Source organism: Mauremys reevesii, linkage group 25 (assembly GCF_016161935.1).
Source record: "Mauremys reevesii isolate NIE-2019 linkage group 25, ASM1616193v1, whole genome shotgun sequence".
NCBI lineage: Eukaryota > Metazoa > Chordata > Testudines > Geoemydidae > Mauremys > Mauremys reevesii.
In genome coordinates, this window is record NC_052647.1 from 11,065,965 (window position 1) to 11,089,258 (window position 23,294).

The 23,294-nt window shown below is 54.7% G+C and overlaps 1 protein-coding gene across 11 annotated transcripts in view; it reads right to left on the reverse strand.

Annotated features, from left to right (window-relative positions):
* The window catches only part of CACNA1A (calcium voltage-gated channel subunit alpha1 A), a 161,245-nt gene that overhangs the window by 108,266 nt on the left and 29,685 nt on the right, over positions 1–23,294 (reverse strand). For all 11 annotated transcript variants that reach the window (XM_039513834.1, XM_039513833.1, XM_039513832.1 and 8 more), the window contains exons 2-3: positions 20,205–20,310; positions 17,600–17,739 (exon numbers count right to left, since the gene is read on the reverse strand). In XM_039513834.1, coding sequence (XP_039369768.1) covers positions 17,600–17,739; positions 20,205–20,310 — 246 coding nt within the window. The remainder of the gene's footprint in view (positions 1–17,599; positions 17,740–20,204; positions 20,311–23,294) is intronic.

Genomic DNA, 23,294 nt, shown 5'->3' on the forward strand with positions numbered 1-23,294 from the left:
GAACAGGTTAGACCAACACAGGTCAGGGGTGGTCTAGATATTCTTAAACCCGTCCCAGTGCGGGGGGAGGGACTACATGACCTCATGGGGTCCCTTCCATCCCTACGTTTCCTTAATTCAAGTCCAACCCCAGTGCGAGGTAAATCTGATCCTTAACATTCTTTGTATTATAATCCAAGATGTCTGTAGTGGGGTGCGGGGGGAAGGATTTTCAGCCTGACAGTGGCCATTTTGCTACTTTGGTCTGTTCTTGTTGATTGTACTGATTGAATGGCGCCAAAATCTTCACGGCCTGATTCTCCTCTCACTTAGGGCCGTCAGAAGTTAACCACACACACCCCATTGTCCCCGAGCCTCTCCGGCCGAAGCGATTCAAGTGCCCACTAGGTGTGCTGAGCGGAGGGGGGCGGGAACCAGAGCATCTTAGCAGGTCGGTGAAAGTCCAGAGCCTGACTGGAGGGGTGAGGAGGCCGTGAGACTGGAGAGCCATTGGGGTGGGTCTAACAGGAGCCATAGGACACTATCTGCGGAAATAGGGACTTTTAGGGTCTGTCTACACTGCAGCTGGGAAGGTGGCTCCTCGCCTGGGCAGACAGACGTGCCCTAGCTCTGTGCAAGCCAGCAGCTGAGAACAGCAGGGTGGGTGCTGCAGCATGGGCAACCACTTGGGCTGGCCACCTGAGTCCCAGCCCACCCGACCCCCTGGTCCCAGCCCACGTGGCTACCCTGAGCCTTCCCCCACGCTGCAACGCCGGCACTTCTCTTGTTAGATGTGCATTTGGGCAGGGCGAGTGCAGGTCTCCCTACCCGGGCTGGGAGACACCTTCCCAGCCGCAGTGCAGAGCGTTCCGTGTTTGTCAGAGGCCTCTAGCAGGGAATCAAAGCCAGCTGGGATAAAGGGCTGTCCACTCGAACCACCCCGGCTCTGGGGCCAACAGACAGCAAAAGCTGGGCCACCCTAAGCAAGACCTCTTTCCGGAGGGCCCTGTCACAAACCAGAGAGACAGAGGGCCTGGGCCCAACGGCTTGACTGGGCCTTGCTGGAGACGGCGATGGGGCTGGACTCCCACAGAGAGTGGGATTCTCATATCCCGGGAGGGCACCAAGACGTCTGTGTACAACGTTCTTCCTGGGCACTTTGGGGGGGTGCGGCGGGGGGGGGGCATGCCTTATAAGCATCTTCAGGATTTCTCACAGGAAGAAACAGAACCCAAGAGACTTGACCCACAGTCCTCTGCTCTAACCACTACAGACACTCCCCGACTTACACAAGTGTTCCATTGCAGAACGCCTTGCAGAACTCGAATTTTGCGTAAGTCAGAAACATATACCCGACAACTGCGCAACAACAACAAAAAAACCACACTCCTATTTCTAGCTTATGGAACTTTTTCCATAAGTGCAGATTTGCATAAGTTGGGTTTGCATAACCCAGGGGGTGTCTGTTTCCCCTTCCAGGGCTGGGAATAGAACCCAGGAGTCATAAGAACATAAGAACAGCCGCACCGGGTCAGACCAAAGGTCCATCTAGCCCAGTATCTGTCTGCCGACAGTGGCCAATGCCAGGTGCCCCAGAGGGAGTGAACCTAACAGGCAATGATCAAGTGATCTCTCTCCTGCCATCCATCTCCACCCTCTGACGAACAGAGGCTAGGGACACCATTCTTACCCATCCTGGCTAATAGCCATTTATGACTTAGCCACCATGAATTTATCCAGTCCCCTTTTAAACATTGTTATAGTCCTAACCTTCACAACCTCCTCAGGTAAGGAGTTCCACAAGTTGACTGTGCGCTGCGTGAAGAAGAACTTCCTTTTATTTGTTTTAAACCTGCTGCCTATTAATTTCATTTGGTGACCCCTAGTTCTTGTATTATGGGAATAAGTAAATAACTTTTCCTTATCCACTTTCTCAACATCACTCATGATTTTATAGTCCTCTATCATATCCCCCCTTAGTCTTCTCTTTTCCAAGCTGAAAGGTCCTAGCCTCTTTAATCTTTCCTCGTATGGGACCCTCTCCAAACCCCTAATCATTTTAGTTGCCCTTTTCTGAACCTTTTCTAGTGCTAGAATATCTTTTTTGAGGTGAGGAGACCACATCTGTACACAGTATTCGAGATGTGGGCGTACCATTGATTTATATAAGGGCAATAATATATTCTCAGTCTTATTCTCTATCCCCTTTTTAATGATTCCTAACATCCTGTTTGCTTTTTTGACCGCCTCTGCACACTGCGTGGACATCTTCAGAGAACTATCCACGATGACTCCTGACATCTCCTCCCCCCATCTCCAACTGCTATATCCTACTTCCTCCCAGAGCTAGGAATAGAACCCAGGAGTCCTGACACCTAGTCGCTCCTCTAACCACAAGAGTCCATTCTCTCCCCCACCATCATTGAGGTAGCTGGGAGTAGCCATGCTGCCTGCTGCTTATACTGTCTCTGTCATGCCAGAGGGTCTCTTCCCATTTACCAGATCTCCATAGCAACTGGCGATTTCCCATTCACACAGTCTCCAGGGTTACTTTCCTGTGCTCATTCATGCTTGTTGCCTTGGTGACAAGCCCCATCTCATTGACACAATCAGCAGCCTGTGTGTGTGATGGGTGGCGGAAAATGTGCCTTCCCTGGAACCCTGGGGCAGATGGTGGAGTGAAGGGGGAGAGGCCTGGGAGAGGAGAGAGCTGCTGTTGCCGGTATCCTTCAGTGATGTCACTCCCCTGCTACCTCTCCCCAGCTAAGGACAGGGGAGTGCCGCACTCCTTGGAGGGGAGGCCAGTAAGGATCTGCTCCTTTGGTCAGTGAGAAGCAGGGGAGCCTCCACCCTGGCTGAGTGCCGCTCCATGCGGGGGTGCGGTGCTGTTCGCAGCTCTGTGTTCTCAAGCTGCTACACCAAAGTCCTGACCAGTTGTGGTCATTAAAGATGCTTCTCAAGTGCCTGGCTGTTAACCCGGCCGGCCAGTTCCCCTCTGTCTCTCCACAATTCCATGTGCTACTTCAACTGCATACAGGATCCTCCGTCACTTCCTGACCCAAAGCAAGAACAGTTCAAATACCAACTGCAGAGTAGTGGTATTTAGTGTTTGCATATAACTCCAGGCAACAGATTTTTCTACCCAAATCCTCTCTATCTACCCAACCCTACACATCCACCCCACCCCACAGGTGTAATCTCTCTCTCTAATCCGCTGTAGTTTACATTTTTACATAGCACACATCATCAGAGTATCTAGGCTCCCAATTCTGTCCTAGTTGCTCTTACCATAGTCTTGGTAAGAGGGATGGTGACGGGGCATGAGAGCAGCACGAATGTCGTTTCAGAAACTCAGCTCTCTGCAAGAGTGGGGGTCTGTGACAGCCCCTCGGCTTGGTGTCAGGGGGATATACATTCTCCATGGAGCAGAGCCCCCAGGCCAACCTGATCCAGGATAGGTTTGTTGGAGGGACCTTGTGTGACACCAGACAAGTTACAGCTTTGTGATGTTGAGGTGCCTTCATGGGTGAAAAGGGGAGCAGGATTTGGCCTGTGTGTGTGACTCCGCATGGCAGGTGTGTGCAGCACCAGTGCAGGTACAAGTATGTAGGGCAGCAGGCATGAAAGGGTGTGTGGGTATGTCCACACAGCAAGGCAGGTGTACAGGGGTATATGGCAATGTGCCCAATGTGAATACAGGGCAGCACAAGCATGAGGGCATGTGGAATTGTGCCCAGAGTGGAGATGGCAGGTGTGGAAAGCTAGGTGGGCATGGTATTGCGTACGAATGTAGTGCATGCGGTGGGAGCGGGGACGTCATGCCCAGTGTGAAGGCACTGTGCCTTGTACACACACACTGTGGAAGGTGTTCGAGGGCAGGTGGTGTCGTGCCCAGTGTGTGTACAGTGTGGCAGAAACACAAAGGGATGTGTGAACACAGCGCAATGAAGGGTCACTGCCAGGAGTTGGTGTTGAATATTGTTTCCTGTTTTCATAGAGAGTTGTCCTCCACGCTGGGTGCTGGGAAAGGGGCAGCGGGGTGGAGTTTGCGTGCTGACGTGTGTGCATGCGCGCTGTGTGACTGGGTGTGGGGAGTGTGCTCTGGAGGCCAGATTTTCAAAAGCTCTGCTCCCAGCAGCTCCAATGCAGCTCCATTTCCCAAACAGTCCAGCACCTAATGTGCGCCTAAGAGGTGGGACTCAACAGAGACATTTGTAAGTTGTCTACATGGGAGCAGAGCAAGGCCAACTTCCTCCACTGCAGGGTCTTCAGGGCAGGAGCTGTAACTCCATGTGTGGTCAGACAACACCTGGCATAACGCCGTCAATCGAGAGTGCCTGCGCTCTGCTGCAAACTGGAAGTGCCTCTGTGTGTGTGCACAAGTGTGTATGAAATGTGTGTGCACTCTGTGAGCTTGTGTGTGTGTGTATACACTCCATGTCCTTGTGTGTGTGCATGTGTGTGTCTGTATGTGTGTGAACTCCATGTGTCTGTGTGTGTGCACAAGTGTGTATGAAATGTGTGCGCACTCTGTGAGCTTGTGTGTGTATATACGCTCCATGTCCTTGTGTGTGTGCATGTGTGTGTCTGTATGTGTGTGAACTCCATGTGTCTGTGTGTGTGTGCAAAAGTGTGTATGAAATGTGTGTGCACTCTGTGAGCTTGTGTGTGTATATACACTCCATGTCCTTGTGTGTGTCTGCATGCGTATGAACTCCATGTGTCTGTGTGTGTGCATGTGTGTCTGCATGCATGTGAACTCCATGTGTGTGTGAATGTGTCTGCATGCATGTGAACTCCATGTGTCAGTGTGCATGTGTGTACCTGCACGCATGTGAACTCTATGTGTCTGTGTGTCTGCACATGTGTGAACTCTATGTGTCTCTGTGTGTGTCTGCATGCATGTGAACTCCATGTGTCTGTGTGTGCATGTGTGTCTGCACGTGTGTGATCTCCATGTGTCTGTGTGTGTGTATGTGTGTCTGTACACATGTGAACGCCATGTGTCTGCATGTGTGCATGTGTGTGTCTGCATGCATGTGAACTCCATGTGTCTGTGTGTGTGCATGTGTGTGTCTGCACGCATGTGAACTCCATGTGTGCGTGTGTCTGCACGTGTGTGAACTCCATGTGTGCATGTGTGTGCATGTGTGTGTCTGCATGCATGTGAACTCCATGTGTCTGTGTGTGTGCATGTGTGTGTCTGCACGCATGTGAACTCCATGTGTGCGTGTGTCTGCACGTGTGTGAACTCCATGTGTGCGTGTGTGTGCATGTGTGTGTCTGCACGCATGTGAACTCCATGTGTGCGTGTGTCTGCACGTGTGTGAACTCCATGTGTCTGTGCACGTACATACTCTGTGTGCCTGTGTGGGAATGCACATGTCAGTGTGCGCGAGCGTGAACTCTGTAGGCCCATGTGAGCGTGAGAGCTCCGTGTGCCTGTACATGTGGACAAAGCCGTGTGCACAGGCTGTTGGCGTGAGTGGCTGCACTTGCCCCATGCCATTGTTGGGGGCAGGAAGGGGAGAGGCTGGGATCAGAACGTGAGTTCTGCCCTGTGCCAGAGTCCTGCAGCCGAGGGCGGAGTTAGCCCTGGGGCTCTGCCTGGCGGGGCCTTTCCCTTCCTCAGGTTATTGCTCCTTTCCTCCCACATCCGCTCTGTCCTTTTCCTCCGGCTCTGTCTCCCTTCCCCCTCTCTCCTTTCACATTCCCTCTTTCCTGCTTCTCCCTGCAGAGCTCCAGCCACAGCGGAGACGGGAACAGACGCTGCTGCGGCCTCCCTCCCCCTTCCTTTCCCACTCACTCACTCCCCTTGTTCTTTCTCTCGCTCCTGTTCTCCTTCACACACTGAGGCAAAGGGCACCTGGCACAGCCTATGCCATCCCTGCACATGACAACCCCCCCATACTCCAGCAGAGCCCCCTGCCCCGGGGACCCCCTCAGCGGCTCCAGGCGAATGACCCAACCATGCATGGCAATGAGACAAGATCCACCCACCTGGGGATGCCAAATCCCTGCTCCTCCCTGGCCCCACCTGCATGGACCGTGGTGTCCCAGTTCTGAGAAATCAGCCCTGCAAGCCGCCTGGGGCAGCGAGATTGGGGATTCCATCAGAGAGCCTCCCCCAAAACACATCCCATTAGCACAGCCTCCCGCCCCTCGTACTCGCCTGTCCTCCCACATACACCATGGCCCCCCCTTGCCCAGTGCCCGTCTAGCCCCCCCCCCCCCCTGGGGGCCGATGCACGGTGCAGGCACTGAGTATATCTCACTGTATCAATTTCCTGCCATTGCTGAGTCTCGGGCACTGGCAGCATCTCGGTGCCTCCAGTTCTCTGCCTGTGGCACACGACAGCTTAGTCTCCTGCGAGCAGGATCCTTTCGTCTAATCCCAGTTGCTGGGCTTGGTGTGCGGGTGGCCTGTGATCGACAGGAGGTCACACTAGAGGAGCTGAGGGTTCCTTCTAGCCTTGAACTCTCTCACTCCTACAGCCGGGGCGGACTCTGACAATCATCCGTACAGTCATTTCCCAGCGCTGTGTCCGCCAGCCCCGTGTGCCAGGAGTTTGGGAGGGGGCGGGTCTCAGCCCAGATGTCCATGTCACAACCCCCCAGCACCACTGGCGCAAAGCAGCCCCCTTGCCAGCAGCTTTAGCAGAGACAGCAGACAGGCCATAGAGACGGAGCCTCCTCTACCATCCGAGCGTGTGTGTGGGGGGGTGTCCCTCCATTGCAGGGCTGAGCCCGACAGGGGTGTATCTGGAGCTGGCTGGATAGATCGATCCATCCATCCATCCGCCTTGTTGTACATTTCCCAGAGGCACGGCCTTTGTGACCCTTCCTTTCACCTCTGAACCCCACGGCAGCAGCGAGCAGCTCAGCGCCACCCTCCCGCGCCTGTGGACGATCTCTCCCCCTAGGCGTTGGCAGGTACCCGGAGCCACCTGCAGTGATGGGCACAGACATGTCTGAGGCAGGTCCCTGCTCTGCTCACACCCACCCCTTGCCCAGGGCAGAGGATCCTGGAGGGAGCTTGGGGGAGAGGGCACAGCCTGGGCGGGACCAGGGCCTGGCCTGTTCCGTCTGGGCAGCCAGATATCCCCCCATTAACCCTAACCCTGTCGGTGTGCTCCTGGAGTCACCCTGCCACGGGGGGAGTTCTCAGCCTCTGTGAAGGCTCCCCAAGCAGGGTAGAGGCTCTCTGGTGGGGTCCCTGGCCCGTCCCCTGGCCCCCACCCCCAGATCTGGACTCAACATCACCCTCAACCCCAGTGGGCCCACTCCTCCTCCCCACCCAATGCCCCCGGTGCTTCCTGCCCACCCCCAGGGCACACCTGCTCCCTGTGCCCCCCTAGTCCCGCCTGCCCCCCGGTCCTTGCCATCCAGAGCTCTGAGCACGTGGCGATCAAAATAATTTTGGGGTGGGGAGGGTCTGGTGAGCGCCGCTCGGGGACCCAGAACAGGGGAAGCAGCAGAGACCAGTGGAAGTGACACGATCAGACGGGCAGGTGGAGACGCACAGAGACAGAGAGTGAGAGGCACCACCGGAGACAGGCAGAAGAACTAGGACAGACACTGCGGGGAGGGCAGGAGTCCTACAACCTGTGGTGGCTACAGGATCTCGCAGATCCCCAGGCGACAGCACGACCGGCCTGCCTGCACCCTGTGCAGAGCTGGGCACAGAGAGAGAGAGATGACAGGGCCTGATCCCCCTTTGCAGTCCCTTTGCCATAAGGTCCCCACCACCAAGAGCAGGGCACATATCGGGGTGGATCAGGGACAGGAGGAGGTGACACTGGTGCCTCGGCTATTTCCTGGCTGCGGCAAGGCCCACACAGCTCTGAACCAGCCCCATCAGCGCCAGAACAGGGAGACACAGGGCCAGCTCCCACTGGTCCCAGGCTCGACTGCAGCAGCCCAGAGACAAGTCTGGGCCTTAAGTGAATGAAGCCGTTACTGCAGCCAAGATATGAGACACTGCAACAGATGGAGAGAGAGAGAGAGAGAGAGAGAAGGGAGATGCATGTGGCTGGGAAAGGGGGAGCAAGCGATCACAATGAGAAAAGAGGGGTGCGAAACAGCAAGAGGGAAGACAGAAAGGGGAAGAGTGGAGAGAGGGAGAAAGGTCACAGCGCCTTTCTGCAAGGTCCCTTTAAGAGGCACTACCCTGCCGAGTCGTTAGATGCAGCAGCCTTTTGATTCATCAGCAGAATCCAGAGCTGGGTTTCTGTTCAGCTTTGATCGGGCCAGGCTGACATTTAGAGCATCTAGACAGGGCCTAATCAAAGGCTCTGGTGGGCAGAGGAGGCGAGGGCTCTGGGAGCTGGACAATGCAGGGTTAGGATGCCGGACGAATGCCACCCGGCAACCCCTCAGGAAGCAGCGGCCGTGGGAACGGGCTGTGCCAGCAGATAAGGATTTAGGGCAAAACACAACAGGGGCCCTCAGAAGGCTCGGTCTGGAGAAGAATCGAACTCACAGAGTCCAAAGAGCCTCGGTGCTGCGGAGGAGGGATGGGCTTGTGGCTAAGGCGCTGGGCTGGGACTCAAACAAGCAGGGGTTTGATTTCCCGGCTCTGCCACAGACAGTGAGCAAGTCACTCTATGCCTCAGTTTCCTCATCAGTTCTGACGCCTTTCCTATGGGAATGTTAATTCCTCCGTGTCAGCTAGCGAGGGATAGGGGTTAGCTGGACAGAACGGCCTGGGACCCAGCAGCAGCTCGCCTACATTGTCGGGGGCAGCCACTGCTCACGGGGCGGGGGAAGCAGAGGGATGCTGGAGAGTGTGATGGACACGCCAGCAAGGCTGCCAGTTGAACTGCACACGAGCAGCAGCCGCAATAGAAGACACAGACCTCGCCCTTGTGAGCCAAAGCAGAGCATCCTATCTCGGCCCCAGCTTATGGCCTCCACGGGCGCTGGCGGGTGACAGGCTCGCAGCTGCTGCAGAAGCAGTACCCCCAGCATCACACCCTGATGCTAGCCAAGCTGCACCTCGCCGAAGCCAGGGGCTGAATTTAGCGCTTGGCTGTGGACCGGACCCGGGACCTGCACCCATGGAAAGCGGTCGAGGGAAGAGATACACGTGCTGATGGGTATCCAGAGTCATTCTCACCACCTGGGAACCAAGGGGAGAGGTGGTTCCTCTACTGATCGGTGACTTTACAGTACAGAACCAATCAAAGGAAACTCTCTTTCCGAGGGCACTAGTCAGCCCCGGGAAACCCAAGAGAGACGGGGAAGGGGAGCCGATGAGGTGGGCAGACAGAGCGTGGGGTATACGAAAAGAGAGAAGTGGGTACACATGGCAACAGATAAACAGATTAGCTAGACAGGTGTCCTCAGGCCAGATACTGAGAGTGAACTATTAAAGAACCATTCAGCTCTGTGGCCATTAATAACTTTGGCTCTGCAGGGAAGATCAGGGTAATCAACTCTGATGGCACATGCCTGGGCTGATCACCACAGGGGTCAGGAAGGACTCCTCCCTGCCCCACTGCACTGGAAAAGAAGTGGTTGCTTTCCTCCGAAGCATGAGGCATTGGCCACCGCTGAGGGCAGGATATGAACTTGATGGGGCAGGGTCTGGTCTGGTGCAGCAGAGAGCAGGGGGCCCAGGAATGCCAGAGCCAGAGAGAGCGCACACTGGCTCTCACCCCTGGAGCAGGGAGTGTCTTGCAAGGAGCAGGCCTGAGCACCGAGGCAGGAGAAACACAATTTCGGGGAAAGTGAGTAGGCAGCTTTGCAAGAAAATATTGTGACAGCATTAAACAGCACTTGCTCCCCATACGCAGAGCCCTGGGAGCGTAGGACAATGGAGCAAAGGCCGAGGCGGTAATTAACGTCTCCCTGAGAGCATTTCCCGGGAGGGGACTTCCCCGACTCCAGAGGAACTGATGATACCAGGGATCAAAGACAGGCTCAGCTCTGCCCCTCTGCCAAACACACACACATGCTCCTTAGCCACGTGTGCTCTCCTCACAAATACACACATGCATGGACACACGCTGCACATAGGCACACTCCTCACACACCCACGCTCCCCACACGTATGCGTGCACACATCCCACACATGCAGTCCCTCCATGCTCCTCCACTCCTTGTACACAAGCACTTATCCAGTACACACAAACCCTCCCTGTACAACCATTTCCAATACACTCCCTACACACATACCCTGGCCACGCACTTATTCAGTTCAGTCAATGAAGACACACACATGCCCTGAAGGAAGGAGTCTCTCTCTCTCATGCTCACACACACCGTGTAGATTACAAATGTTCAGAACACAAAGACCTCCGCACACAAGGCTACATAAACACGCTCACATTGGGAGTTCTTTCGAGCAGGGACCATCTTTTTCTTCTGTGTTTTCTTCTGCGCCAAGAACGATGGCGTCCTGGCCCGTGACTGGGACTCCTAAGAGCTACTGTAATACACCTAATAAATAATGTACAGGGCCTAACACAACGCAGTCCTGGCCCACAACGGGGGCTCCCAGGCACTACCGTAATACACCAAATAAATAAGCATAGTGATATAGCAGTCATACACATCTGCACACAGAGACAAGGTAGGTTTCAGAGTAGCAGCCGTGTTAGTCTGTATCCACAAAAAGAACAGGAGTCCTTGTGGCACCTTAGAGACTAACACATTTATTTGAGCATAAGCTTTCGTGGGCTACAGCCCACTTTGGGCGTATGCTCCAATAAATTTGTTAGTCTCTAAGGTGCCACAAGTCCTCCTGTTCTTTTTAGAGACAAGATAGGAATCCAGGAGTTGCCAGACTAGATCAGACCTGGTCCATCTAGCCCAGTCTCCTGTCCCCAACAGTGGCCTGTTGCAGATGCTTCAGAGAAAGATATAAGAACCCCACAGTAGGCAGGCCTGGGACAACCTGCACCCCACATAGGTCTCACTCTGGTCTCTGATAGCCAGAGATCAGCTTCAGCCCTGAAGCAAGAGGTCTTCAAGCTATTTTTCCACTTTTGTTAGTATTAACTGTTGTGACCCTGGCTCCATATAAACATCCAATCCTTCTCTGAATCTTGCTAAAATCGGTCTCAACGACATCATGTGGCAGTGAGTTCCGCAGACTAGCTACACCCAGTTCCTTTAATCGGTGTTGAATTTGTTCCTTTGAACGTAATCGACTGTCCCCTTTTTCTTGTGTTCTGAGACAGGGATGACCAGTCACTACTGTACAGAGGTTTATCACGTCCCCTCTTATGAGCCTCGTTTCTAAGGCAACAATCCCACACTTTTCAATCTCTCTCCATATGGGAGCTTTTCCAGGCTTCCAATCAGTCTTCCCTGAACACCTCTAATTCTGCACTGTCTTGCTGGAGCTGGGGCTGACAAGAATCCAGATGAGGCCATGCCACTGATTTACAGAAAGCTATTAGAATATTGTCTGGCTGTGTCCACGCTGCACTTGGGGGGTGTGATGGCAGCCCATGGAGAGGGACCCAAGCTAACTCAGTGGCACCGTCACAGCACGAGCTCCAGCATGGCCTAGGCGCACAAGGAATTACCCAGTCTCCGGGGCAGGCTTTACGGCCCATGCTAAAGCTGAAGCCGCAGCGTCTCTGCTCTGGTATCCAAGCTAGCGAGTGTACACACCCTGTGAATGCAGTGTAGACATCCCCTCCGCATCCTCCTCGCTCCTGTTCCTCATACATCCAAACATCTTGCTTGCTTGTCTGATCGCAGCTGCACACTGAGCAGAAGTCTCCAACGCTGCCCAGAGCCCGCGCTGGAGCTGATAAGAGTTCCTCTAGGCCCACAAAGACATGTGTACACAGCTGCACATACATGCCCATGCAGATGCACTCACTGGCACCCACACTGCCGAGAACTGCGCTTCTGCTGCCAAAATCGTGCCTCTTCCTGGTCCTAAAAATGCCAGCTGTGGCCTGAGCACCCCCGGCTGCCCACGTAACCGCTGGAATCAAGGCGGGCAAGGACCCCAGGGACAAAGCAGAAGATCAATAACTCCTTCCAAGGCCAGAGCCTCCCTGCATCCTCCTGGCTCCCTCCTTCCCACGCCTCTCTGCTTTCTTTCATTCAGGCAAAGATGCCTCCCTCAGCATGCCAGGCACGTCCGGAAAGCACCTATAAGGTACTAGTACAGGGAGACTCCCTAATCAGGGCCCCAGCTGCCTGGCATACTAACGAGCTCAGCTCTGCCGAGGAGGACGGGGGGAGAGAGGCAGAGATTTCGTGAGTGGCCCTGTTTTCCCTGCTCTGCCCTGCAACTGCAGGAGGGGAGGCCGGTGCAGGAGCAGAATGCTGACGGGTCTGAGCGGGCTGAAAGCTCCCGCTAAGAGCGGGTGCAGCGTTCGCTGGCGAGATCAGGGCAGGAAGTGTAGGAGGGTGACGCACAGCACACTTGCTCACACACGCATGGCAGAACATCACATGTGTGCACATACATGCACTATGCACTTCCACGGACTAGGCACACACAATGCATGTGCAAGCACACCATGGACATGCACACGTGTGTAGAGCAACACACCTTACACGTTTGTGAGTACATGTGCATGCACGCACCTCATGCACAAACATGTACCACACACGTGTGTTTAGACTGTACACTCCTTGGGGTGGGGAGCCATCAGGGCCAGCATCTACTGGGCTGTATAAATAATATGATGTGTACATACGCATACATCAGACGGCCTCACTAACACACATGTACATGTGTATACACATGGACCGTGCACACATGGATACTTCCACATATAATGCACAGCTACATCTGCACACATACAAACACACACACGCATACACACACACCCCAGCACATCATGGCAGCTCCTGACATTTCACACCAGGCCTAGATAGGGGCTCCCGAGATTCAGTCACAGCACCTGAGATTCCCTCTTGCTACCAGCCCCTAGAGTTGCTCCATTGGGGATGGAGGGGGGGCAGGAATGTGCAGTGGGGAATCCTTGGCACTGAGAATGTGCCGCGGGCTCTGGGCCCCACGCTTTCCTGGGACGAGTTGCTGCGCTCTGACACCCCTTAGTGGGGCTGAGCTTTTAGAGCTGAGGCCACACAAAGGAGCACGAGAGAGGACTGGCTCTTCCCCAGCAAGCTGATCCCCAGACTCAAGGAAAGCTCGGATTTGGGAGCCACCCCAAGCCCTCCCTGGGCTGAGGACAGCATCTCCAGCCCCCAGGCCCCTCACTCACAGCAGCTAGCTCTCTTCTAGGGAGATTTCCACGGCCTGCCTGCCAGTCTCCCCTGCAGCTCCCCCCCCCCCTGCACTGGTGAGGAAGAAGCCATTAGCATAGCAAAACTGCAGCAGCACTAATGGGAGCCTCTCTCGGGAGCTGGGCTGGGATCCCTCACTGCAGCTCCAGGAAGGCTGGGAAACAGGAGGGCCAGAGCAGAGCAGCCCCTCTCCCCATAGCCTCGTGCCCAAGGGGACCCCAGAAATCCTGCAGGAGCTAGTGTGGTTAGGGAGCAGCCATCACTGCACGGGTGGCCAGGGAAGCAGAGGCAGAGGAGGCGGCTGCAGCTTTCTGCAGCTTGTTACAATCAGTGAGTGCCCCACCCTGGGGGGATTCGGTTGCTTTCAAGCAGGGCCTGCAGGTGCCTGGCGGGTCTATTATTCTGCCCAGAGCCAGCTCACTTTCCAAGCACCCCCTTCCGAGGAACACTAGGGACACAGTGAATGCCCCACGGAGAACCCCCGGGTGCTGCAGGGAGGGGGAGGGTGACTCAGTAGGGGGCGCTCTCCTCTTGGAGCCAGTGCTGACCTTAGAGTGACCAGACGTCCCGTCCCAATATTTGGGTGGTCGTCCCACGTCCCGACCGATCTTTGGTCGGGACGCAATTTGTCCCGATATTCGCTCCGCCGGCAGCACTGGTTTATTTTTTTTTTGCTCCGCCGGCGGACCCTCCCCCCCCTTCATCTCATCTGGTCACCCTAGCTGACCTCAATGCCCCAGCAGGGCAGAAGGGGGCACTGTGCTGTCGGCAGTGCTGTCTTTCAGGTGACACGTAACAATCCTGTTCCCATGGGGTCATTAATGACGCCTGGATAGAGACAAGACCCCGTGTCCGACCTCCTCAGTCCAGACGCTGCCCCCAGTGTTTAGACGAGAAGCGACGGTGGGAACGGAAGCAGGGGCGGCCGCTAGGGACTCACTCCCTTGTCAATGCAGATGCTCTGGAACAGCCGCTGGCTGAGCAGAGGCGCTCGGGGGAAGCAGGAGAGTGGCAGCGGGGCGGGGGGAGGACGGAAGTGAGACAGACAAAGGATGCTGTGCAGCCATTTGCACACAGGTGTGAAACAGGGTTTGCCCTGCCCTTTGCACGGGTGTAAACGACTGCACAAGGTGCCGGGCACCGGTGCACCAGGCCAGGAACGAGTGGAAGAGGGGAGCAAGGAGCGGGGATGGGTGGGAGCCCAGGAGGGGCAGATGGTACGTTCCTACTGAACTGGAAGTGCCTCTGGTTGGGCTGCGCAGCCTTGATCTTCCCAGTGGCGACACAGACTAACGTCCCGTCACGAGGGGTGTTGACTGCCCTTGGCTTCCCCTCTCTACCAGCCCCGGCTTTTCCCACACTGCCCAGCCAGAGGCCTTGGGTAGCCCTTCCTCTCAGTGCTGGAGCGGCTGACTGATCTCCCAGCCCCAGGAGCATCTGTCCCGGAGCTGGGTGACTCAGACGGAGCCAGTCGTTTGTCTGACGCGTCTCCCTGCCTGTCAGTGGGTGGGGAGTTTCTTCAGGCCTGGCTGCCTTTTTCCCCAGGCCAATTTCCACACCCAGTCCTTGGCCTCGTTCAGCCCTCGCCCAGCAACGCTGCTCAGGACAGAACAACGTGTCTAAGTGCAGTGCCCCCCGCCCCCAGTACCATGGTCATGCCACTGCCCTCTGCGACTCCTGAAACACCTCCGTGCCCAGCCCCGGGGCTGGGATTCGAGGCCTTCCGGTTATCTCCACGCTGTGCTGTGGAAGGGGGCATCGGGGGCTGCACGATCTCTAGCAGCCGCAGAACTTGAGGCTTCCTGTCCATGAAGAAACATTGCTGACAACACCAGGTCAGCAGGGCTCACGCAGAACAGCCCCCTCCCCACGCATTGCCCCCAACCACTGCAACCATACAACATCTGGACCAGGTGTCGTGTGTGGACACAAGGCATTGGAAGATCAAAGCTTTTCAAGCAACATCTTGTTGCAATGCCTAGTGCAGACAGGGTCTGCAGGCCAGCGCTGGCTCCTAGGGACAATGGTATCACCAAACTGATTTGGGGCCAGATCCCCAGCTGATGTAACCTGTCATCACACCACTGACTTCAATGGAGACACGCTGGTTTACCCCAGGTGAAGACCTGGCCCTCTGTGTCTTCTCTTACGAATCCCCACAGCAGGCTGGGGAGGGGACTGACCCACACGTCACCACAGGGAGAGACGCAGCAGGGAGAATTGCAGCGGGATGGCGAAAGGGTAACACGGCCACAGCATAGGCCTGTGACCCCAGGCACAGCACAGGCGCAAGGTCCATCCCCGGCAGCTCACAAATACGGTCCATACCAACGATAACTCTTCAGCTGGGGACTTGGGTTGGCCCTGTTGCTGGAGCAACTACGCCCCAGGTGTCCCAGGTAAGGGGGAGACCCGGGGTGATTCCAAACGCAATGGCTGGATGCAGTGGGACCCCTGGGTGAACTCTGGGGCTAGGGAGAGGTCCAGGACACTGACTGTTCATGGGTCCTGCCCTGGAGGGACCCCCCTGCAGGGGAGAGGGGTCTCTGGGACCCATTCATTCCATGGCTTTTCTGTTGAGGCTGCCAGTGTCAGTGGGAATTGGACAGAACCCCCTCAAAATCACATCATGAAACCAAGCAGAGCGTAACAGCTTTCACCCCCCAACCAGGGCTGGCTTTCAACTGGCAATCTCGAGGGAAGGCGCGACAGCCCGTTCTAGATGCCCTGAGCCAGCTGACTTCCCTCCGCAAACCCCTTTGTATCTCAGCAGCATCCCCCATGCTAAGGGACCTCCTGCTTCCTGTGCAAGTTCAGTCCCTTGCTTCGTGGCCTCAACTTATTGCTTAAAAATATATTGCCTGGACAACAGCCAGGGTATAAAGTAATACAGGAAGTGACACCTGCTGCCTGTGTCCCCCAAAGTAACATCAACAGCCAAAGAACAGACCATGTGCAAAAAACACCCGGGAACAACAAACGGCCACACACGCAGCAGGGCATTCAAAGTGTTAATGCAAACGTTGCCCAGGCAGCAATGATGGTGACCATCACAAGAGACGCACAATCAAAACTGTGCAAAGAACAATCCTACGCACACCAGTACTGGAGCGACACCAGCTGAAATGTGTAGAAGGAAACCACGCCACAAATATTAGAAAGATCACAACGGTCAAGTGTCTGCAAGCGCTTTATAAACATTTCCTCCCATGGCACAAAGTAGGTAAGAGAAAAGGGAAGCACAGAGAAGCAACATGCCCCCAGTTCCTACAGCAAGTCAGTGGCAAGACAGGATCCAGGAGTCTTGACTCCTGACCCCCACCCTGATTTAACTCTAGATCTATCCTCCCACTGCTGGGATAAAACCCAGGAGTTCTGATTCCAACACAACCCAAGAGTTGTGGCTCCCCAGGCTGCTGCTCCGACTAGTAGGCAATACTGTCGTATTCTGCTTCACCACAAAACTTTGTATATTCAAGAATGGAGAGAAGAAAAAATTCCCAGCAGGCAACCATCATGCAGAACCCGAGAGTGAAAATGACACAAGCCAACACAATGGAAACACAACGTTATTTCTCCAGGAGTTATCCGAACACAAGAGCTGCCCAGCAGATAAACCCAGAGAAATACTAGGCAATGCAACAGGCTCAAGGATGAAGAAACAACTCCAACACGCATCAGCCTTCAATTCCACAGCCCCCGCGGCGGGGCAGTGACAGAGGGACAGAAGCAGGAAGCCGTGGGGAAGTTAAGCGGCAGAGAACTTCTGCAAGCTCTCAGTGGGGTTCGGTTGGCAAAGGAGGCCTGCTGAAAGGTGGTCCCAGCACTCATTAGGAGTGGGGATCTCTGATGAATGAAAGCTCTTTAGCTGCAGCCACCCCAGCAGGAATAACTCTCAGCACTAGGCGAGAGAGGCCATTGTTCCGCAGCCCTAGAACTCCCAACGCAGGTTGCAAAGCAGCAGGGGACCTGACTAGAGTGAAAATGCAGCCAGGCCGGCTCCACACATTGCACAGAGCCCCGGGCTTTAATAATGCCACTGAGCCCGTCTGTCCCACTCCCCAGCCTCTAAAACCCCATCCGCACATTAACCCTCACAACCGCTTTGGGAAAGCGAGACGCACAGATCTGCCCAAGGCCGTATGGACAGAGGCAGAGATGAGACCAGAACACTGGAGTCCTTACCATCTGTCAGCAACTCAAATTACTAGACCCCACTTCCCCCTAATCTAGGAATTGAACCCTGGTGTCCTGACTCCTGGCCGGACTGCTTTAGCCACCAGACAACCACTAGGCCATGCTACCACCTCCCGGTTCAAGAAAATACATCATTGTTTGTAGCCTGGTCTGCAGGTGACCAACACACAGATGGAGAGGATAAAAAACAGCTACTCACCCTGTAAGAACCACCACAAAGTCCATCACATTCCACCCGTTCCTCAGATAGGAGCCTTTGTGGAAAGCAAACCCTAAGGCGATGATTTTAATTCCAGCCTCAAAACAAAAGATTCCGATGAAATATGGTTCCGTGTCATCCTGGGAGAGAGGGAAATGCAGACAGTGAAAACAGTAACAATCCATGGGGCTTCTATAGGGTCTCAACGCACGTGAGGGCCACTCATGAAACCTCACAAGCCACTGTGAGATGTGGGGAAACTGAAGCACAGAGAGGGGAAGGGACTTGCCTCAGGCCACGCCATGGGGAAGTGGCAGGGAGGAAACAGAGGAGTCCTGGTTCTCAGAAGCTGGCTCTAACCACTAGATCACATTCTCTTCCCAGAGCAGGAACAGAGCCCAGAAGTCCCTGGTTCTCTGTGCGCTGACTACTGGCCTATGCTCCCTTCCCACAGAGAAGAGGTTGTGACTGAGGGGGTGGTGTGAATGTCAGAATGGATATGACAATAATTCCAAGAAAACAGTTTTGTTCCAGCTCTACGTGGTCTGGGGTACAGAGAGAGGTGAATGGCGATAGACAGACTGACAGATTACCAAAAATCCACCCCCAAGATTCCTAGAAGCCCCAGATCCAGTGGAATGGAAACGGCTGTCACTTTCCAGGCATTCCAGGCTGGCTCAGATTTTCATGGCCTGAGTAGGGAGGAATCTAGGACAAGCTCCTGCAGAGCTAACACAGCCAGGGTCCGGTGGGAGAAGGGAACTGAAGCAGTTGTGTGGGAGGCATATGCCACTGTCCCAGCTCCCAGCATAAGGGCAGAAAGCAGGACGTACAGAGGACAGCTAGAAAGGGGGATGTAAAGGCAGCCTCCTCTGGTGCAGAGCTCTAAGGGCTCAGCTGCATGGGGAAGTTATCCCAGAATAATAGAGGGTGTGAATTTAAAATGCAATAGCTATTCAGGAATAACTCCGTGTGCGGACAAATCTACTCCAGAATAAAAGTGTCCAGATGGGGAGTTATTCTGGTCAATTTCCCAATATACATAAGACCTGCACCTGACACTGCACCCCATATTCTTCACAGTGATATTGTTATATGATGATGACATAATTATGATGTATTGTATGCAAGATACGGCATGTGAGGTGTCATTGGAAAATGTATGGTTTGCTGAATATGACTATCTTATTTGTATGCATAGATCATGTTTGGATCTGAAGTTATTAATATTGACTATGTATCTATATTTCAAAGGTAGTTACACCTGGATAACGCCCACTAGAGAAGATGCTTTCAGTCTAGATAGTGGGTGGGGAAGGGCCTATTCAGGGGAATGGGCCATTAGGAAAAAACAACAGGCCTTAGGCCAGTGGTTCTCAAACCTTTGTACTGGTGACCCCTTTCACACAGCAAGCCTCTGAGTGTGACCTCCCCTTACAAGTTGAAAACACTTGTTATTATATTTAACACCATTATAAATGCTGGAGGCAAAGCGGGGCTTAGGGTGGGGGCTGGCAGCTCACGACCCCCCATGCGATAATCTCGTAACCCCCTGAGGGGTCGTGACCCCGTTTGAGAACCCCTGCCTTAGGAGAAGCTGATCTCCCATCGGGTGAGCAGCCTTCCTGAGAACACTCCAAACAGCCTGGGAGTAATGGTTGCTATGACTCTACAAGGACATGTGACCAGGCCATATGGTGCTGGACTCCATCTTGGGATGTCAGTATTTTTCCATAGACTGGTCTGGGAACCAAGCTTTGAAACAAAGGGTTCCTGCCATATGCAAAAGCTATATGAGGCAGGGAGTGACATCATCAGGCGTTCTTCACTCCCCACACAGGAAAACTCCTGGAAACACCTGAGGAACAAAGACTGAACTGGGGGAAGTGCTGGGCCCAGGCTAAAGGGATTTCTAGCCTGTGAATGAAACACCTGGTGATTCCAATCTGTAAAGCAAGTGCAGCTGGCCCCTTAAGAATCTGCAGCCTGCTTGTATCATCTCTTAGGGAGAGAATCTGCTAATTCATATCCCGTCTATCTAGTATATTAAGCTTAGTTTGCGGTTTTTTGTTTATTTGCTAGGTAATCCCTTATCATCACTGAAAATCTCTCTTTTGTAGCTAATAAACTTGTTTTTGCTCTATCTAAACTGGTGAGTTGGAGTGAGGTGTGTGGGAATCGTAACTCAAGGGCAAAGGCTGTTGCATATTCCTCTCCACATTGAGGGAGGGGCTGAATTTTATGAGCTTACGCTGTACAGTTCCCTGTGCAGCACAAGATGGTCTAATTTGGGGTTTATGCTCCAGCGGGTGTGTGCGCCCAGGGAGCTGCCTTAGCTGTAGCCTTCCTATGCAGGGGCTGGTCAGAGAGCCTGCATGTAACTGCAGCTGGGTGTGTCCCACCCGTATGTATGCTGGTGGAAGTGCAGGCTGGAGGGCTTTGCAGCTTGTCACAGCAGTGCAGTGTAAAAGGGAGCCCAGGCTGCTGGGCCGGGGGGCTCGGTGGTGCTCCAGTTCCAGGTAACACCCCGGGGGGAACCCATCACACTAAGTATTGGAGAACTTAGGTAAATCCAGGTAAGAAAGAAAGAGACGCCCACACTCACCAGTCGTTCTGACATCGGGGTCTTGTCTTCATCAGGCAGGTGCTGCTCCAGAGCAAGAACAATGCAGTTCGCTATGATAGTAGCTAAAATCATGTATTCAAAAGGAGTGCAGCAGAGTCAAGGAAAGCTCAGCTCTTGGGATGGCCCCCTGTGAGTGCTGGGAGCAAGGAGGGCCCTATGCCTCGACGACTGGAGTCCCACTCTCTCAAGGGCGCTGCAGTCTGTGCAGGATCGTGTCTGTCCAAGGGTGTCTGCAGTCAGAAATACCCATGTCTCCCCAATTCCCGGAATCAGCTGCAGGGGCAGATGGAGTCTCCAGGGGCCTGATCCACCCAGCCTTCAGCTCTCTCCCTAGCCTACCTCGCTGTTCCATTCAACCCAAGGACAGCTCGTTGGTGTGCTGAGCCCTGTCAGACCACTCCACGGGGTCCTAATCCCAAGGATCCACCTGCTTAACCCTGATGGATGATCCCCCACTCTGTGCGGCGGGGGGAGAACTCCCACTCCCTGCTGACAGCCCGGGAGGGGGAGGTGAGGCCAGCTCTGCTGTTGGCCAGTTTAACTTTGTGCATGTGAGAGCAAAGCACCGGAGTTAAGAGCATCCGATCCTGTTAATAAGCCATTATGCAGTTCAACTGTGTTTGGTGCAGCCAAGTTTTGTTGTATTCAGCTAACACCACCCAGAGTCCTAGTCTTGAGACACAGCCACACCTTCCCTATTGCACAGCCATGCCTATGCACAGTGCATTCTGGGACAATCCAGGCAGCTATCCCATAATGCCTCAGCTGCCAAACCAGGCAGGGGTGAGCGCTTTTCAGACATGGTGGGTAAGGCTACGAGTCTGTCACAGAGGTCACGGATTCTGTGACTTTCCGGGACCTCCAGGAGTTCTGCAGCTACTGGGGCGGACCCCAGGGCCAGCCGCTCGGGTAGCTGCTGGTGCAGTCCCACTGGCCACTACTGGGGCAGCCTTGGCAGCTGGCCCCGGGACCGCCAGAGCAGCAGTCAGACCAGTGGTCCTCAGGGCCTCCGAGCAGCGGGCAGCTGGGGGCAGTCAGCCCCCACTGCCACTGCTGGGGATAGCTGTCAGTCCCCGGGGTCCCCCAGAGCAGCGGCACCCTGGGGTCTCAGGAGCTGCTATGTTTTAGTCAGGGGTATTTAATAGTAAAAGTCATGGACAGGTCAAGGGCTATGAATTTTTGTTGATTGCCCGTGACTTTTACTAAAAATACCTGTAACTAACTCTTAGCCTTAATGATAAGCAATAAGCCAAATTCTACTTTCAGTTACACCAATATAAATCTGGAGTAGCCCCACTGACGGTGGTGCCATTATTCTGGATTTACACAGGCAGAGCTGTGGTCAGAATCTGGCCCAGGGAGTAGATCGAGTTGCTGTTCGCTAAAGGAAGCATGAACTCATAGACTTTAAGGTCAGAAGGGACCATTATGATCATCTAGTCTGACCTTCTGCCCAGGACTGGGTGTCAGGGGAGGTGGGGTCTGTACCTGACTCTGGGAGGGGAATCTAGGGGTCAGAGCAGGGAACTGAACTCCATTCCTGGCTCTGCCACTGACTCCCTGTGTGACCATGAGCAAATCACTTCCCCTCTCCAGATGTTTTTGCTCCGTCTGCAAGAGGGTGGGGGTGGGGTTCAGAGCCTTATCTAGGGAAGCTTCGGAGCATGCTTGGGGTGCAGTATGCATGTGCTTCTGGCCCCTGTCTCGGGCATCCAGCAGGTCCCCTTTCAAGCCCCATCCAATGCTGCAGCACCACATAAAACGGGTTAAACTGATCTCAGCAACTGAGCTAAACACCAGGGAAGAAAGCGGAGCAGCAGCGGTTGGAATATGGGGCTGGCCCAGTTCGCGGCGGGGGGGCCTGGAAGCTTGGACTTCTGTGGGCTCCTTCTCCCAGAACTAGCACTGTCAGCTGCTGAGAATCGGAGCTTGCTGCGGCCCTTCCTGTTCATCGATTGGTTTGTGGGGGAAAGAGGCCTGAATCAGTGGCCTGTGGGAGCGGATCCGATACCGGAGAAGTTGGAGGAGAGAGGGCTAGGAACATGCAGGGCAAGAGAGACAGAGGGAGGGAGAAGGAAGGTGAAAGACGGAGCCATCCAATTCCGTGGATCAGTTAAATCTTTTGCATAAAACAAACCCCCTGAGCTCTGTTCCCCAATAGCACCCCCCACCCCTACGCCACGCTCCTTTCCAGAATGGGTTAGTTACTCCATCGTGCCACCAGATTTCTTCTCCTCTTCAGTCTCCCCACCGCCGGCGGCTCCAGGCACCAGCGCTCCAATCGCGGGCCTGGGGCGGCAAGCCGCGGGGGGGCAGCCTGCCAGTCGCTGCGAGGGCAGCAGGCAGTCAGCCTTCGGCGGCTTGCCTGCGGGAGGTCCGTCAGTCCCGCGGATTCGGCGGCAATTCGGCGGCAGGTACGCCAAAGCCGCAGGACCGGCGGACCTCCCACAGGGAAGCTGCTGAAGCCGCGGGACCGGCGGACCTCCCACAGGCAAGCCACCGAAGGCTGCCTGACTGCCGTGCTTGGGGCGGCAAAATCCCTAGAGCCGGCCCTGCTCCCCACCCCACTCCCCTCAACGGCTACGATGCAGAGGGACGCCTTTCCATCGAGGGAGGGGTTCGGCGGAGCTCGTGGGGAAGGGAGACGGATTGCTTGGTTTGCACTGGCCAGTGGAGAGGGTCTTGGGGGGATTGAGTGAGCTTCGGAGGGTGGGTGGTGGGGGATGGGTATGTGGGAAGAACGCTAATAACAATCAAAGTTAATCCCACAATGGGCTAGTAATGCTCCTTACTCAGCTAGGAATTAACTAAACCCTGCCGGAGGTGGGTTGGTGTTGTTATCACCATTGTACAGATGGGGGAACGGAGGCACAGAGAGGGATGGGATCTGCCTAAGTGGCAGAACCAGGAAGAGAACCCCAGACTCCGGAGGAGAACCCCAGTCTCCTCTGCTCTAACCGTGAGAACCAACTCCCTTCCAGATCCAGTGGTGGAACTCCCAGTCCCCTCCCCACAGCCTAACCGCTAGATCCCACTCCCCAGAAATGAATCCTTCCTGTGTCATCAGAT